At 42.0% G+C, this 18,172-nt stretch overlaps 1 protein-coding gene across 1 annotated transcript; it reads right to left on the bottom strand.

Annotated features, from left to right (window-relative positions):
* Window positions 1-1,014: 1,014 nt before the first annotated feature.
* rab11al (RAB11a, member RAS oncogene family, like) lies at window positions 1,015-15,403 on the bottom strand. Its single transcript, XM_085366695.1, has 5 exons — window positions 15,143-15,403; window positions 9,985-10,180; window positions 7,980-8,173; window positions 6,082-6,162; window positions 1,015-2,810 (listed from the first exon to the last, which is right to left on the bottom strand). The coding sequence occupies exons 1-5, from the start codon at window positions 15,180-15,182 to the stop codon at window positions 2,671-2,673; spliced, it is 651 nt and encodes a 216-aa protein (XP_085222821.1). The 5' UTR covers window positions 15,183-15,403; the 3' UTR covers window positions 1,015-2,670.
* Window positions 15,404-18,172: the final 2,769 nt, after the last annotated feature.

The following is an 18,172-nucleotide window of genomic DNA, read 5'->3' as shown; positions in this document are numbered from 1 at the left end:
TTTTAAAAACTTGGCAAAAATGATGCACGTTTTCTGCTGCATGTAGAGGTCGGGGACTGAAGTGGCGCTCGCTGGTGAAACTTGCAACCGTTTCCAGAGAGGCCGATGCAGTCTGACAGTTTGTCTTTGGTAGCGTTTCCAATTTTTCCAGCACAGTAGAAGTGTTTCATACCGGTCTAATAGTGGTTGTAGTGCATTAGTTTTTGGGCCAGCATCAGCTGGCAATAGTTTCTGGTTTCTCTGTGAACAGTGAAGGAGGGCTGCCACTGCGGCCCTCTGTGGCTGACCGTCAACTTTGATGGATGGGAAAAAAAATAAATAAAAAATAATAATAAAGAAGTCTTTGAACTCTGTTACAGTGTGCCATGCCCTACAAGGCATGTGATATTGCAGGTTTATTTCTTATAGCACATGTTTTTTTGTGAATTACATTTTTTGGAGACATTTTTATTATTATAATTATTATTATTATTGTATCTGCGCCATGTTAGTTCTGGTTCTTTGTTATTTTTTCAAGATTCAAGATGTATTGTAAATGTTTCTAATAAAACAAAAATGAAATGACCTCCAATCGATACCAGTCGTTTTTTCCCCCCTTTGAAACGGGAGTTCTCAATTGTCACATTTTAATTTCAGCGATCAGAGGAACGTGTCATTCTAGAGCACTGTGCAAATGTCGTATTAAATTAGAGCGTACATTAAGGATTAGGTTACTAAAATATAGCCCTGTCAATGTATCTGCACAAAGCAATCACACAGTAGCTAAAATCATAATAATGTATACTTTATTGATCCCTGTGGGGAAATTTCTCTCTGCATTTAACCCAGTCACTCTGAAGCAGTGGGCAGCCATTGGGTGCCCGGGGAGCAGTGTGTGGGGACGGTACCTTGCTCAGGGGTACCTCAGGGTAGCTGTTCGGTGGATTCGAACCCCTGACCTTCTGATTCATGGGGCCACCACTCTACCTACAGAGCTATCCCGGCCTACATGACTCACTCAATGAATTCTGCCTTTCTGTCAATAAAGAAGCCAGCTGCTTCAACCTGTCCGTGTTTAACAAAATCCCGAGAAGACACGAGAAGACAAAGGCTATAAGAAATGAGATTTATTTATACATATGCAGTCCAAATATACATATTAGAATAAATGTTTTAAAAGCCCTAACCTAACACCACCCAGTTTAAGACCTGTGAATTCAACAGAAGTCTGTGTTGATGTGGAAACACATCAGCAGGATAAACACCATCTGTGTCCATAACCTTTGGATTTAATCAAGCCCCTCCAAACGCTACCGTCCTTTCTCCCTTTTCTCATCTATTAAACTATTAGATACTAACAAACCCAATCCTGACTCCCGATACAACCCCCCGCCCCACCCTTCCACAGGAAATAAAGACGAGTGAAAGTGAGGGCAGACCTCGGGGAGATCCCAGAAGGCAGAGTCCTGTTCCAGTTACATACAGTGTACAGGGAGAGATGGAAAGGAGTAGGTGAGCAGGCAGTGGAGGATTTCATTTACAGTAAAACAAGCCATCTCGGGTACATCAGAGACCAAGGGAGCAGGGCAGGGCTGAGTGCCCTCACTACCTCATCCCCTGAAATATTATCCAGCCATCTATCCTAGCTAGCAGGCAGCGGTAGCACAGGGCTGTCCGTGCATTTAAAACCAATTCCTTGATCTCTCCCTCTCCACGGGTTCAGGGCAGGGGTGAAATGGTCACGGGCAGAGCCAGTGCCGTGTGAGGAAGTTAACCCGTCCACTAGCGACGCAGCTATCCCATCTCATTTAGAGTTAACGCTTAGCAAAGCTTGGAGCATGACTCATCTGTGGAGTACAAAGTGTGCACAGAGCAGGAAAGCCTTCCAAACAAAGATCAAAAGCAATCAAAAAAGAAATTGCATGTCAGTGTTGGGAAGGGATGTTATTGCTCTGAGAGGCCTGGTGGAACACAACCAAATTCCAGCGTGTGCACTTAGGAAAAACGGCCTGAGCCCCTTGCCCCTACATCAGTGAGGGAGCATTACCCTTAAACATACACAAATAGGATTGTAGGCAAAAGCATTAAAAAAACAAAACATATATAAAACGAGCGAGCTCCCCTTGCTATGAAGAAATCAGAGTGAAAACTATAAACCAACTAAACCCTTTGGCCAAACAAGACATCAATCTAGTGTTCAATAAATATTAGAAGGGGACATTCTTTTCGGAAGAATCTACATTTTGCAAAAATGGGAAGGACAGTGGTTGCAATTCAGTCTCTTGGAAGAGGATTTTTACAGCCCAATATCCCGCTAGAGTGAAACTGAAAGGAACAATTTACTAGCTTGTAAAATAGAGCTTTCAAAGGAAGGACACGAAAGGAACCTTAATAAATTTTTTTTCTTAGATTGCAAATCAATTCTGATCATGTGCGTCTTTAATGAACAGTGCAAGTCACCCGTTTTCTTTCCATCGACACCAATCCTCCCTCAGAAAACGTCCCGCTTGCTTATTTAAACTTCACCATCCCCTCCTCTTCACTGTATCAAACAGACAAATCAGACCCAAGTGTCCTCGTGTGACTCTCTCTACCTGTCTCTATTTTCCCTGTCCATCTGCCTGTCTTTCCTATCTGGCTGTTTCCCCCATTTGCCTGGAGGTGAAGGAGGAGGAGGTCAGCGGGAAAGTCTCAGTTAGACTGGCAGCAAGCGCCCTTGTTGGATGAGTTTTGGGTGGGCTCAACGGTGATGGGCACTACGTTGGAGGCTGGTGAGAAGTCTGAGTCGCTGCGTCCTGACATCTGCCTCTGTGACACGATGTTGTAGATGGCTGTGATGGGAGAGAGAGAGCGAGAGGGAGTAAGTTACGTGTAGATGCCTATAAATCCAGCCAACAGTGGGACATATTGTGATAAGGACAAGCAGCATGGCAAACTGAACAACAACTGCTCTATCCAGACTCCTGGCAGCACTGACGGATTCTTTCCATCCTAAACTGGCATCGTTATGTCATGTGGCAGAATCAAGTCTCAATTTAGGCATTCCCCAAAGCTGCAAGATGCAATACATTTTATATTAAAATTGCAAGAACTGTGATCTGCTCCTCTGATCCTGCATGCTCATGCTGAGAAGCAGAGAATGCAACCAAGTTTCACAGGCGATACACAAGAAGCGTTCCAACACACAGCGAGCATCGGTTCTTCTCCTCATCCATCTGCTTCTACTACACTTCAAAACAGGGCTGTGAGAGTAATCAGATTTTAATTTCAGTTACTAACTTTATGTGTTTAAATTAACAGATAATTGATTCAGATTTTTTTTGTCTGCGTGGGTTCTCTCCAGGTTTCCATCTTCCCTCCCACAGTCTGAAGACATGCAGGTAGTGGGGTTAGGTTAAGAGGTGAATCTAATTTGTTCATAAGTGTGAATGTGAGTGTGAATGGTTGCCAGTCTTCCTGTGTTAGCCCTGTGACAGACTGGTAACTTGTCCAGAGTGCGCCCCACCTCTCGCCTCACGGCTGGGATAGGCTCTAGGCCTCCCAGCGACTCTGAATCGGATAAGGGGAAGATGATGGATGAATAGTTTAAACTAGAAATGTTTTGGGGGGGCAGGTTTCCTAAAGAGCAGTAACAAATCTTTATAGCAGTTCATTTATCCTTTTAAAGGCTCAAGTGGTTTAGTGGTCACCTCATCTTCCTGGTTTTAAACCTTCCTACCACCCAGACCCTTTCTTTGTTGCGTTTATTTGTTCTTCTTGTAGCTAATGTGTATGTTAGCTAGGGTAATCGGCCACAGGTGTGGATGTGGGTGTGAGTGGTTTTCTTGTCACTGCATGAGTGTGAAGGACTAGTGAACTGTCTTTCACCCCGTGACAGCTGGGTTAGGCCGTTTTCATGCTTGTCTCGTGACGATTTTCACGTCATATCCTGTGTTGTGAGGCACAATCTTTGTGGCGCGCCTCTACAATGGTGCAGGTTTTTACCATTATTTTAATGATACTCCTGCAGAGAAGCTCAGAGACACACTGACACACAGAGGGAGATTTTGCAACTCTTTGGAAACCTGAGTTTGTAAAAAGAACTTTGCAAAAAAACATTGTCCTCTTTATCAGCGTGTGTGATGCGATACTGTCTGAGACGCGACGCCTATCGTTTAGGAGGGAGCGGCTTCTTGTGCCTTAACGTGGGTACACATGGCTGAATCTTTGTGACGATGGCACAGCAACGAGTGAAGTGACCACTGCAGAGGGTATATTGGCACCTTTAGGCTCCAGGGCCAAAAACCTAAATAAGCCGTTAAGAAAAGGCCTCATTTTGGTGTGTCCTTCCTAAACGCTCACTTTGTTCATCGTGAACCAATATGATGGAAGGGAATGTTTGGACAAAAAGATCCTTCTTAAAGAAGTTAATGTTGTTTGGCTGAGTGGTCTTTCAGTCTGGTTTCCGTATGTGAAGCTATGGAGAGATCATTAATGGTTGCAGCTTTCTTTGTCTGATTATCGAGGGTTTTTAATGTGGTCCACTTTCACCAGTGTGGAACTCAGGTGTTGGTCGGCTGCTGGCTCTCCCCATGTGCGCGGATCATGGAGGCAGAGGACCAGAAGGGAGTGGGCCTTGCAAGTTTGGATCCAACTTCCTACAGGATTCACCTCCCATTTTTCCCCCCCATACATTTGAATTAAAGTATACACAGGCTATATAATAGGCTCTACATAGTTTGTTAGCACGTGGGCCTCTTGTCCCATTGGTACCCACAGATATCTCTCTACAGAGGCTGCAAGGGAACAGTGAGTGCTCTTACAACACGGGCTTAGTCAAAACTTACTCCCTACCAGATAACCCCCATATCACGTCCCCCTCATTTTCATTTCCAAGGAAAACTCGTGCAAAAAGTCCCATGCTTTTAAAGTTCAATGAATGTAAGACATTTGTTTAATTTATGAATCACTGTGTTGAATAATCACAATAACAATTATTGACCAAAAGCATCATAGTTATGGTTTCTGAACACAATCAATCAAGCCTACGTGAAAATATTTCAACCAAACATTGACTTGGATGTCACTGGAGTGGTCAGGACTTGTGCAAACACCTCTGGCTTGCTGTTGCATACTCCCTCTTTAACTAAACTGCACCCAGATGTGGAACAAAATGGTCCTGAAATAAAAACTGCCTATGAAGCAAGAACATTTAAAGCAAAGCAAGGCTCGGCGCTCTGATGTGACGTGTCAGGTGGCAAAAACACAACTGATTACTACGAACCATACACAGCCCCAGCTGCAGTGCATATACACATGATGACCCAAGAACTATCCTCTGCTACATGAGCGATGACTTCTTTGCTCCAGTGGGTCTAAACTTCAGTTCTTACTAGCTTGCTGATGCACGGTTACTCTTCTCTCTTAATGAGCCAGTTACCAATGTTACCTAAATGGGGCTTGTTGGTTTGAAGTTTACGTGAACTAGAAATTACTGATAAAGCGGAAGAAAGGCTCAAACTGCCTGAGCAGAGTAAGAATACAAACTGGAAGAGGCGCATACGTGCAGGCTGATAGCCCTTGGGGCAATTCAAGTGGAAGCACCACTCACTGTTGGATTGTCCCTTTAGGCACTCCAGGGGTTGACTGAGTCACAACAATTGCTGTTTTTCTCCATGTTATCCAATCTTACACTTGTTAGTGTGGCCATATGCCTCCTAGGGAAACGGCTCATAGACATTCACTTAGGGAAACATTTGCGAACCCACATCACATTTTCTTTCTTGAACAAGTTGTAGATGCATCTGGTAAGGCGCATTTGTGCCATCTCTCAAAACCGACTGGTCTTTCAGTGTAGCAATTATTCCTGTTTTTGACCTTAAAAAATGATCAAGGTGGTATTTCTGCACACAGGCGTGGATGCCGAGGACTGATTAGATGGATTTTGCTGCCATCTAGTGGCAAAGGTAAGGTATTGTTAGATAAACTCAAAGACGAGAATATTTACGTATTCTCGTATATTGCATACAAAACCTTTTATTAAACGGTGCTTCTCTTAAGTACCAGAACACATTTTGATATGAGGTAAATGCAGTAGAAAATATCCACAAACGTGACACTCACCTGTGAGGATCGTCTGGAAAGCCAGCTCCACATTAGACGAGTCTAACGCTGACGTTTCCAGGAAAGACAAGCCGTGCTTCTCTGGAAAACAAACATGTACAAAAGACCAATTAGTGTTAAAGGCCAACACCATTCTAGCTTCAACATCGTCACTGAGCTTAGGTTTATTTTACTGGGACTGATTTTTTCCCCTGCATTATGTGCTCACTACAGGGCCTCTGCAGTTCTTTCAGCCACTTCCTGTTTGACGGCTCACGTCGTAGTTTGATGTTTTTGATTAAATTTATTAGTTGACGAATATTAATTAACTATTTTGATAACCGTTTATCCAACATTTGGTGATACATAGAATATGTCAGATAAATTCTGTAACTGTAATCCAGCTCGTCTATGACACAAATCTGTTTTCTGTGCGTGAGCACACGGTACATTCAGTCCTTTCCAAGTCTTCTTCCAGTTTTCCTTCCAGTTAAGAACAGAGGGTGTTGAATGTTGTACATGTGGTAAAATGTTAGCCTCTATAAATAAGTTGAATTTACATTATAAAAAGTGAAATGAATCATGTCAGCTAACATGCAAAGTGGTTTACTGGGTAAATCAACTGCCAATCTGATCAGCTACAGATATAAAACACATAGTTAAATAATAATAAGAGGCAACCTAGTCTGTGTGTTGTCTTCTTTTGAGAGAAGCCTTTACTATCACACTTTGCATGCATGTGTAAACCACATGGTCTTCATGTAAACGAGGCATCATAAATTAGGTCAGAGTTGCATACAAAAGTAGCAGCACTGACTGTTAAAACTCTCACAGCAACAATCACACTCTTTACGTGACTACAGACAGGAACAGGATTAGTGTCTTCAGTGAAAGCAGCAACACAGGTTAAAAAAAAATTCATCAAGTTCAAGTTCAGAAGTAAAGAAACCTCCAGCTGCTGAAAACCAATCAGCATGTCAAAAGCAAACAGAAGCCTTTACATTTTCAGTGTTAACAAATCCTTTTTGTGTTCTTTCATTAAAGTACTTAAACACATCCAAGTAAAAGAATTTACAGCATCAGAAGCATTGCAGACATGGGCAAAAACAAACGTGTGCACTGAAAGGCAGAGCGGGTTTAAAAAAAAAAAGAAAAAAAAAGAAAACACAAACAGTGTAAACAGAACTGAAATAAAACCTTTGACAGATGTAAAAATATTAACCGTCAGGAACACAGACGGCATGTTGAAAAGTACTTAAGGACCCAATTAAAGCAGCTAGAGATCACTTCATCCCATGCATTCATTATCGCAGCTTTAACCTGATAATAATCTAATGAGGCCGTGTCCTAGAACCTCACAAATCAATACAGCACACATGCTCTGTGCACACAAGGTGTAGCATTTCCCCACACAAACACTTCACTAGTGCAGCCTGCCATTTATTAATGACCTCCTAGAAATACTGGAAATTTATTTTTAGCAGCATTATTCAATTACTAGTGGACAAACCTCTCACTCTTATTTTGAAAGTGCAGACACCTGAAGAGACATAGCTCACTGACCAGATGACTGTTGGAAGTGATGGATATCATTGAGCTGCTTTCTGAGTAAAGTGCCAACAATGCAGATTCTCCTCAACTTTACATTAGAAAAAATATATTTAAACCCTGCTACAAAACACTTTTACCCCCTATGGACAGTCCCCTTCATAACAACTATATGATGGGGGAACTTAGGTGGAGTTACCACCTAGACTGACAGGTGTCCTGACACATGGAGCTGAAGCTGATCTGCATCTGTGAACATCCTGTGGATTTCAGCTGGTTCTCGTGTTTTAAGTATCCTGGAAAATATTTACAGATGACTTCTGCAAACAGAATCTGGGAGAAACACTGCAGCGCTGTTACAGTTACGTTACCTGCAAAGGCCTTGGCCTCGTCCGTGGGCACCGCTCTCAGGTGGCGAAGATCGCTCTTGTTACCCACTAGCATGATAACTATGTTACTGTCTGCGTGGTCCTGCAGCTCCTTCAGCCAGCGCTCTGCGTTTTCGTACGTCAGGTGCTTGGCAATGTCATAAACCAACAGAGCTCCGACGGCTCCACGGTAGTACCTGGACAACGTGAGATCAGACAAACAAGTTAGAAACTCAGGACGCGACTCGCTGTCGCAGCAGCCTGTAGCTATCAGGATTCACTGTGTGTGTCACACTGACTCAGCCAGCTCTGAACAAAGAAATAAGCTGTGAAGCTACAGCGACTGCACACAAAGCCCATAATGCAAATGAGCACTGACTTCTTGTTTTAAAAGACTCAGTGCGCTCGATTCCTCACAGCCTGTGGGGTCTTCACAAAGTTCATGCTGGTAAAGAGCGCAGCATCAAGGAAGATAACTTTAAAAAACCCCACTAGGAACAGAGATGACGAGCTACAGGCTTCCTGTCTGAAGGCAAACAAAGGTACATTTTGGAGTTTTAATTACTTCTGATAATCACTTTCTAGCCATTTTAAAATTGAGAAACGGACTAAACAGAATTCATGGATGGCCCTGATAACACACTCGTAATGCAGTCCAGTGTCATGCAGCTGTAGATGATGGTTTCGAGAAAAAAAGTTCAGTCACAAGTTAAAACTTTTAACGTTTGTATTCTAGAGCCCAGCCCTGCATTTCTAATGAGGCAAGAAACACTCTTGTCACCATCTCTTTACGAATGTTCAGGATTTTGAGAATGTTATTAAAAAAAAGAAAAAAAGTGGGGCACTAAAGTTAAACCTACTTACTCACCACTTTACTTTATATATTTGGGTTCAATGTCCTTCCATGGGCTCAACCGCTGCTATATTCTTATTTAAAAGGCTATTCTTGATCTGCTCCCGTCTCTCTTACTCCCCTACAGCCATCAAAGTATGAGAAGTTGTGATGTTTGGTCCCAAGAATTATTCACTCTGTCTTTACAGACTTTGAGCTCTGTAGCTTGTAATTTAGAGAAAAGAAAAAAAAACTGAAAGTAGCAGTAAAATTAAATAAATCTTAGGGAACTACTACAGATTCGGTGCATCACGCTTTCTTGTGCACATGCATTTGCGTGTGCACTCATGTGTATAATCACTTTGTCTGACTTTGTGCGTCTAGGACACACCCTGCATCAAACCCAAAATATTAAGGCACACCTGTAGTAACATCTGCCCAAAATAGCCTTCACATCACCTGACATGCTCTCAGATTATCATAACACAAAAGCACTTTTTAAAGCCTAGTTGCAGCATCTGGACAAAGCATGAACATGCGATTGTTTCTGGACTGCTGCAGTTATTCAGCGAGGTTTTCCACACTCCTGTACCGCGCACCTCGTCTCTGTCGCCTTCTCAGATACTTCAAATCTCCTAAATGGTTTTCTGCTTCTGATTCAGATCCAACGCTCTTAAATTAGACAAGTTTCCCTCAGAAGAGCTGCTTTGTTTCCCAGTGCCTATTTAGGTTCCTACTATTCAGCAACTGGTAAGCAAAAATCATTGTTCAAGGGTATAAGATTCTGCCTCTGTATGGGAAACAAGTGCATACACAGTACCAATAAAATAAATCAACCCTTCAGTTATAATGTTTTGTGCAGTTGTTTATTGCAATAATAAACTGCAGGTGTCACAAAATGCTACAGCACATTTAGACTCGTCTCAGGACACACCCTTTGGGAGACACTGGTCTAAGTAACCACTTGATTAGACAGAGACACTTGCTGTGAAGAGATCATGTTTTCCTAGTTAAAAGGAAGGAAACATTTAAAAAAGCCTTTTTCTTTCCTGTGCCACTTAATTCTATATGATTCTTCTAACTGATGCATGTGGACCTGTGTGTGTACAGGTAAAAAGAAAAAGGTTTTTACTTGTGTGAAGTGTGCATCTCTGCATGTGTGTGTGATGAACTCACGCTGAAGTGATAGCCCGGTATCGCTCCTGTCCAGCTGTGTCCCAAATCTGAGCCTTTACGGTCTTTCCCTCTACTTGGATGCTACGTGTGGCAAACTCCACACCAATGGTGCTCTTGCTCTCCAGGTTGAACTCATTTCGGGTGAAGCGGGACAGCAGGTTACTCTTCCCTACGCCCGAATCTCCAATCAGCACCACTGCAGGGAAATAAAGAACAAGAGGAACAGTCAGCAGAGTCACAACGTGTACTGTTAAGTCTGCCTGCAGGGGGTTGTTTGTGCTCGTCTTAATGCTACAGTAAAAAAATGCATAAGGAAAATAAACTACACTACTCTATAAGTGGATATTAGGTGGGCGTGTTTTAGCACCACAGCTCACTTTACAGCTGCAAAAGCAAAAGTTCAGAAGGCCAACAGTCCATTATGCCATAAAGACGTTAAACTGAACAAGATGGAGTGATTCTTTTTCATTTCTTAATTACATTTGATCCTCATTTCTGTTAGATGGCCTTCCTCGCCAGTGACGCACATGTGTGGCTCCCAGGCAAAGCACAGCAGAAACTCAGGGGACTCCCACTGAGTACACAAAATATCAGAACCACCTGCTCTTTTCAGGAAATACACGCAGGCTGAGCACAGAAATCCAGGTGAAACCGCTGACGTGCACTCATCAAATACACGTCAGGCACAGCAGCATTAGACTGAAGGGCAGAAGAACACTTTTAAACATACAGAGCTGAAACATGCGTTACAGCACACATGTGTAGCATTCACTGCATCAGTAAGCTGTCCCGATCGTCTTTAATAGTATTATTGCAAAGTAAACGTTTAGACATAAGAGATGTAGAACAAATTTTGGTGGCTGGTGCATCCTAAATAGATGAACAAGAAGATGAGTACATAACAACAGAAGTTAAACTGACAATTACAACACATAACAAAAGCAAAGAAATGAGCCACTTAAGACAAGAAAGTAGGTTTCCTGTCCTTTACCTTCCCCTCTGTGTCTCTGAGCCTTGAAGACGGTGCAATAATATCCCAAATAAACTAATGGACACAGCGTGAACACTACAAAACCCAAACATTGACAAATCAAATCTGTGCCAAACAATCAGAATGAAAACGTGAAGAAAGAGACCTCTTCACTGAGCCACTACAAAACTTATGACTGAAAATATGAAAATCTTCATACTAATATACAAGATAAGATCAGAGTCAAAGGAAACATTTACGATATATGATTTGATGTTTCAATTTCATGGCTCTGTTTCTTTTTAAAGGTAAAGTGTATTTTTGGCGAATGGCTTCTTGAGGCCCACCTGCAGTACCTTCACTGCCCGTACGTTGGGAATCGCTGCTCAAGTCAAACATTATAAACTACAGTTAAAGCAAAACTGTCAACAGTTGAACCTAAAGAGTTAAATCTTAAAGTCAGCTGAACACCTTTCCAACATTCATTCATCTCCTCTTGTCTTTTTGAAGGTGAAGCTGAAAGTGAAGCTTTCCTCCATGTCTGTGCTGTAGAGGTGAAAGCAGAGACGGGAGCGCTTGCAGATGATCTATCAGAATTTCCCACAGTGGTCCTTTCTCACATGCCGCACACATCAGTAGACAGTAGGGTGTGCAGAAGGCACCACACATGATGCTGACTTGCTATATGATAACGGCACCACAGTATCTGCTCTACTACTCGCACATCTGAGACTTTGTACTAGCGAGCTGGCAGGTTATAGAGTGGTTAATGTCAGATCTAGCACATTCTTATGCATCGGTCTCTGGTGATATCTAGAAAAGTTCAGAAGTGGTGCAGTGCAGGTGTGAAAACTGCTTTTAACTTCAATGTCTCGTTGGAGAAAATTAGGAACTGAAAACAAGCGAGTCTCAGGTGGAGTCTTAATGATGTGTTTACACCAAACAAGAACACGAACGGAGGCAAACCAACAAAAGTTTTAAAAAAATGCTTCATGCTGCACAGGAAAGACAAAAAAATTATCAAAATTGTAGCAGATGTTGGTGAAAAGTGAAAGTCTACTGTAACTCCACTCCAGCTACTGGCAGTACTCTCCTCCTCCTCTTGTTGGCTGTTACGGGTAAATATTTGATCGTCTCCAAAAACCCTCCATTGACTGTACTTGTGTGAATAACACAAGGCTTCATGTTTGGTGTGAACACACCATTCGGGACACCCTCTCTGTGACATCATGAAGATTGAAGAGTGTTAAAAACAAAACAAAAAAACTGAGAAACTGAGCGTTTTGAAGCCCGAGTCTTTGGCTCACAAGGATTACTGACTTACAGTTTTCAGACACGTGACAGAAAATAAAGAAAAGCATATTAGATCAACTTTCCCACTAAACAGGGTTTCATTTATACTTTAAAAAAAGTGGAACCAGGATGTTTGTTTGTTTGTCACTTCCACATTTGTCAGGTGCGTCACTCTGTCAAAAGGAACCTACCACCCCAGCTCGCCACTCCTACTCTTAGGTAACAGGAACTTGTTTGGAAAGTTCAAACTGCAATAACCAATCAACCGCTGCATCTGCACTCGCATTTAAGCAATGCTGTTCTTTCAAAAATGAAACCGTGTATTCAAGTTTTACCAGCACGTGACAGGCAGAAGTAGAAACAGCTCCATGTTTTCCTGCCTGAGTTAGATACTCGGGAATAATGACAATTTCAGAAGTACACAAGGACTATGCATCAGAACAGTGCGGGCATCCAAATAAAAAAAATTAAAAAAAGATGACGGTGTTACTCCATTTTGTCTTGCACAAAGGATCTTGGGCGGAGGACAAGAAATCATTATGCAACCTTTTCAAGGCCTCTCTCTGCCAACAGACAGGTAATTCCATGGCTGCGTTACACACCCATTCACTCACCTATTGTTGAGCTCAAATTCCTCCAAAAAAAGATATGACAGCCGTCTATTATACTGTACAACCCTGCACCCAGTACATGTGGGAGTGAAGAACGAAGCTAAAATAATACTGAGAACCCGAGTCTGTCTGTTCAGAGACATTAATGAATGTAATGATATCCCCTCGAGCGCCAATACACAGAATAAAATGACTATTATTAGGATTGCCAGGCTTGTTCTTGCCATAAAATGATAGTATTAAAAATACTTTTCTTTTTTGTTGTTGTTGTATTTTTTTTTTTAAACAGAAGTTAATTTATTGTTTTTAAATGCCTGGAAATATGAAAGAAAGGCCTACATTTATGATAACAGACCCCAAACTTAACCTTACATAAGTGAACTAGTCCTGCTTAGATTATCATACACGAAGTTAATGTAGTGTTTAATGCTGAAGGCCAGCAGGATAATTGCTTTTTTCATCAGTATTTTTAAGAAATCAGTGGATGAGATAAGAAAAAGAGAGAATACATATGAAACGTGAACATGAGGTGAAGATGTGAAGTAGCACGAGGTGCAAAGAAAACCCCAGAATTCAGACTCATACGTGTCAAAATGTCTGTGAAAGGATGAGGTGCAGCAGGACAGCAGGACGACTTCCTGTGCCGATGTCTCCGTCAGTATGACAATGCTCATGTGACTCACTGTGAGCTCACCCAACCTGACTCACGCTGTCCAGCAGCAAGGTGCAACAGGAGCTTGTAAGGGGAAGAAGAAAAGAAAGCAGTGCAGTAAAAACCCTTCCCTGGTTTAAGTGGCGGCTGATAAACTTATCAGTGTTCCCACACTGCTGCTCATTATTCAGATAAATTTGGTCACCAAAAACCACGGCTACTCTGAGGAGGGTGAGTGAGCCCGCAAGTCTTTGCTTCCTCGTCCTTGACGAGGAGTTTCTCTGAGGCCCACTCGTGCAGGTATTTCCAGTTCGACAACACGTGCATGGTTGGTCTTCTATATTTAAATAAGCCTGCGAGTGCGTCGTTTATCACGGGCGATGACAAGACAACTTTAAACAATTGGTTCCAGTTACAATGCATTTGGCACTTTGGTGACACGATCTACGAAAGTGTATAAGCTTACAGTTTTATAAGCTGCGAGTACTTTTAACTCTTCACGCCTTTTAACAGCTCTGCTGGCATTTAAAGCAAGAAATCAAATCTAAAAATGTGACATTTTGCTTTGTATGATGTGCCAGCAAACATGAACGTTTGTCCCATCCTCAAGTATCAATGTTTGTATTGATTTCTTTGTTACGGCCTTGGTGCCTTTCAGGCAGACAACTTCTAAGGTTATTTAATTTTAAGAAATATATGTTTAAAATCCTATGAACAGCAGCATAAGCACACATGCAGGAAGTGAAGGCCATGCCAATAAAACAGGGGTCATATTTCCTCCTCTTCCTAGAGGTTGGCGGACATTTTGTGCCAATATATACACATATATATGAAAATAAGGATGTGTTGTTAATCTGTTTTTAATCAAGTCTGTCAGACATCTGCAGAGCAGTGACATACACTTTAAATATTATCTGTACACCTGCAGGAAATACAGGATCAGCATTTCCTGCTCATCCTTGGTGGGGTGGGTAGACATTTTGTTCCAATATACAAAACTAAATTGTACTCTTTGAAAATGAAACTGTCTTGTCTGTCTCAGTCATGTCCTCTGTGCCTAATTAAGGCTTTCAGAAGTCGGACAGAGCAAAACAAATACAACAAATGAAGCAAAGACTTGTAATTTCAAGGTATCCAGGGAGGAACCAGAGCATATTAGCAACTTTTAGTGATCACAGAAAGGGTGTGATTGTCACAGAAAGCGGTTTGGTGAGATTTTCCGAAACTTTGTGTACATTCAGACTCAAGTATTCAGCCCTGACTCTAAGAGACCTCCGAGCCACATCGTACGATCCCCCTGTTGACCAACGCCGCATCCCAAGACGATTGCATCATAGGCCTGCAAGATGATGACTCCCCGGCAGATGCTGCTTAACGCCATACATGAGAGCTCTGAGCTGCCTCCCATTCTTCCAATACCACGGCTACGAGTGAGGCTATAAGCCCACTTCATAACTTGGGTTATAACTAAAAGCACTCGAAGTTACAGGTCGATTCAGGTGCCGTCGAGTCGACGTGTGGCTTGCGTCTCCTTTCACCTTGTTGTTAGGCACGCCGCTCGGCATCAAATGACAGCCGCTCACAGGTGACGCGAAAACAGAGCCAGGAGGCTACAGGTTAGCGGCCGCTTACCTTTGAAGAGGTAGTCATACTCGTCTTCTCTGTTGGTCATAGTGTCTCCTCTGCTGTTTTACTCGAAGTCGAACAAACTTCTGGCGTATTCACTTTTACTTCGACAGCGACCCAGCACCCGCTCACGACTCCGACCTCGCGCGACCAGCGATTAGTTGTCACTCCGACGACAGCGAGGCTCGATTCGTGTCACACATGAATAGCTGCGAGCACAACTCCGAGCTCGGAAAGTTTCGCCTCCTCTTCCTCACTCTCTGTCACTTGCCATAACCGAAGCTGTGACGTCACGTCGAGTCATCAGTCCCGCCCCCCGCTCTCTCCCAATGGTCAATAGCTGCTCGACACCTGTCACGGCCGTTGATGTGATTGGTCCGCTGTGCTGTCGTTCACGATTTAGTTGCCGGTCGTTAACTGGGATGACGTCTGCAGCCCCAAGCCTCAACAGGTAATACCGAGCCCCAGACAAAGGTAACTTTTAAGCAGGCACTGACAGTTGAAGTTTTAGCCTGCAAAAATAACCTTTCCCCCAATAGGTATTTAAAATGTTAGTTTAAATAACCAAATCCAGTTCAGTTAAATCCTGTTTTATTTACATCAGCATCTGTCTTCTCAAGATGCCTGTATATTGTAAGGTTAAAATGCTATGATACTACAGAAAGAGTTCTAACAGTCATATAATCCCCTATGAGCATTCACCTGGCAATGGTGGGAAGGAAGAAGTCCCTTTTAACAGGAAGAAACCTCCAGCAGAACCAGGCTGAGGGAGGGGCAGCTATCTGGGTTGGTTGATGAGTGAGAAGAAATGAAGGGGGAGCATGGAGAAAGGTTATTACAGTTCACTAAAACACCTGCAACATACACCATGGCATTATGAAATCTTAAGCCTCTATTCCACTTGACTCTGCTTGATTTCAATCGTTTTCCCATTACCAACTCAATCTGTGTGGGGTCATTTGTATGTGACAAAAAACACAACAATGTAGGATGTGGAGGTGATGCTCAGTCTATGGCTTTTTTATTGGTTTTTGTGCAACCATTTCCCTTGTTTGTAGGGTCAAAAATGATGGTTTGGACTTGTGTGAAAGAGTCGGTCTCATGACTCATTCAACAACGACACTGACTGGCCTATCGGAGGCGTGCAGTCTGTAGACGTAACATTTTCGGACTCAGGTTGCTTGGAACCCAAGCCAAGTAGGTGCTAAAAGTCCGTGGTACCAGGTACTAACTCTTAATAAAAAAAAATTTATATATGGAAGATAATCAAGCCTCATGTTTCAGAGATCCAGTCAGGTACAGCCTTTTGGTTGCAAATATTGCAATTTGTTCTCTGTATAAGTTAGTTGAAAGCTTTACTTGTTAAATACAAATCGACAGATACCTTATATGGTATCATTATTGATAAAACTACAGAAAAGTAACTAAAATAATCTCCAGCTGCAATATTAACATGATATGCTGCATACATTAATCAGTACTTGTGATTAGGTACTATATATCATTCTGCATAATGAAAATTTTTACTGTATGTATGGAGTTTTTGATGCTAAAATGTTCACACAATTAGGCTATTCAAGTAGAATCATGACTTTTCTACTTATTCTCAAGTTTTTATGGTCTTTAAAAATACATTATTTTGCTACTTTGAAAAATGGTTAGTCAATAGACAAAAATATTTTAACTCTCTTTTTTCATGTAATTCCTTATATATTAGGGTATGGGGCTACTCATAAGACTGAAAGTCACATTTTAAATCTATTTCTACTCAAATATCCTGATTTTATGATGGCCCGTCAAACCCCTAATCTAACAAAGCTCAATCCACTTGCATGTGTAAGATATAAAGATTTGCTCCACATTTATTTTCTGTATAAACTTCAGTGCCAAAAGAGACTTGATAATAATAAACAGACCACATAGCCTAAGCACATTAACCACCAGTTAAAGAATGAAACACTCAGATTGAGAAAGCTTATGAAATTCCGCAGTGTACTAATCAACAATATGTTCAGATAAGATTTCACTGCATTGTTTTTTATTCATACTGTTTCAACAATGTGGTCAGAGACATGAAACCACACATTAACAGCACAGATCAGCTGATACTCGGTGGTTGATAAAGAGTCATTGCTGGTTCAGCTCATTGTTTATCAGGCAATCCCCTACCTTCCCATACAACAGCTGATCTGGAAAGAAATCACCTTTTAATCTCCATGCATCATCATCTGACCATCATTGATTGGGCCAGTTAATTATCTGCACCCAGTGAGAGGAAAGACGATGTCACGGTTGAAAAGGTTGCCCTGACCTGCTCTGCTAGACGGACGTGCTGCTGTGCATCTAAAATTCATTTGAGTTTTTCCCCCAGAACTTTTTCCACGTGTTAGTGTCTTCAAATGTGTTGAAGTTTCTGAAATTTTCAGACCTCATTACAGATTTCCTCAGAGGTTATGACCCTTGGTGCGGCTAAGCATTTCATGTGGAGCAATGAGCAAGTCCGAGTCGGACACAGACTTCAGCCAAATGTTTTAGTACTCTAGCTCACAGAGTTTCCAAGAGAGCTGAGCTCACTACAAGGAATGATCTCACTTTACTGGAGTGTGCTTCTGTGATTTAAAAACTACTGTTTTATTGGGAAATTATAAATGTTACTAATGCTTTTGCAAGTGGCAACCTTTAGATTCAATGACTGCAGTTCCTCTGTGTTCAAAAGCAGGTCAGCCCCCACAGTCTCATCAGTTATTCCTGTTAAACAGCATTAAAACTCTTGTTGACAGAGCGGTACAAGAAGGAGTCAGGGTCTCTGTGGATACTTTGCACCTTAAAATGCAAGGTCCACAACTAGTGGGTGACATCACAGTGGCTCCATTCATCTTATTTTAAATTTTTTTTATTTCTTCTTCTTTTTTTTTACAATGATAAATAAAAAATAAGTGTTTAAATCCCCTGGCTGGCCTTTCTGTTCTGAGGTTCTCTCCAGGTAGTCCAGCTTTCTCCCACAGCCCAAAGACATGCCTATTCTGTAAACTGATG

This window comes from Diplotaxodon limnothrissa, linkage group LG11, assembly GCF_057381915.1.
Source record: "Diplotaxodon limnothrissa isolate DT_005_m linkage group LG11, D_limnothrissa_male_GT1.1, whole genome shotgun sequence".
NCBI lineage: Eukaryota > Metazoa > Chordata > Actinopteri > Cichliformes > Cichlidae > Diplotaxodon > Diplotaxodon limnothrissa.
Note: the sequence above shows the minus strand (reverse complement) of the source record. Positions and strands in the feature narration are given on the sequence as shown.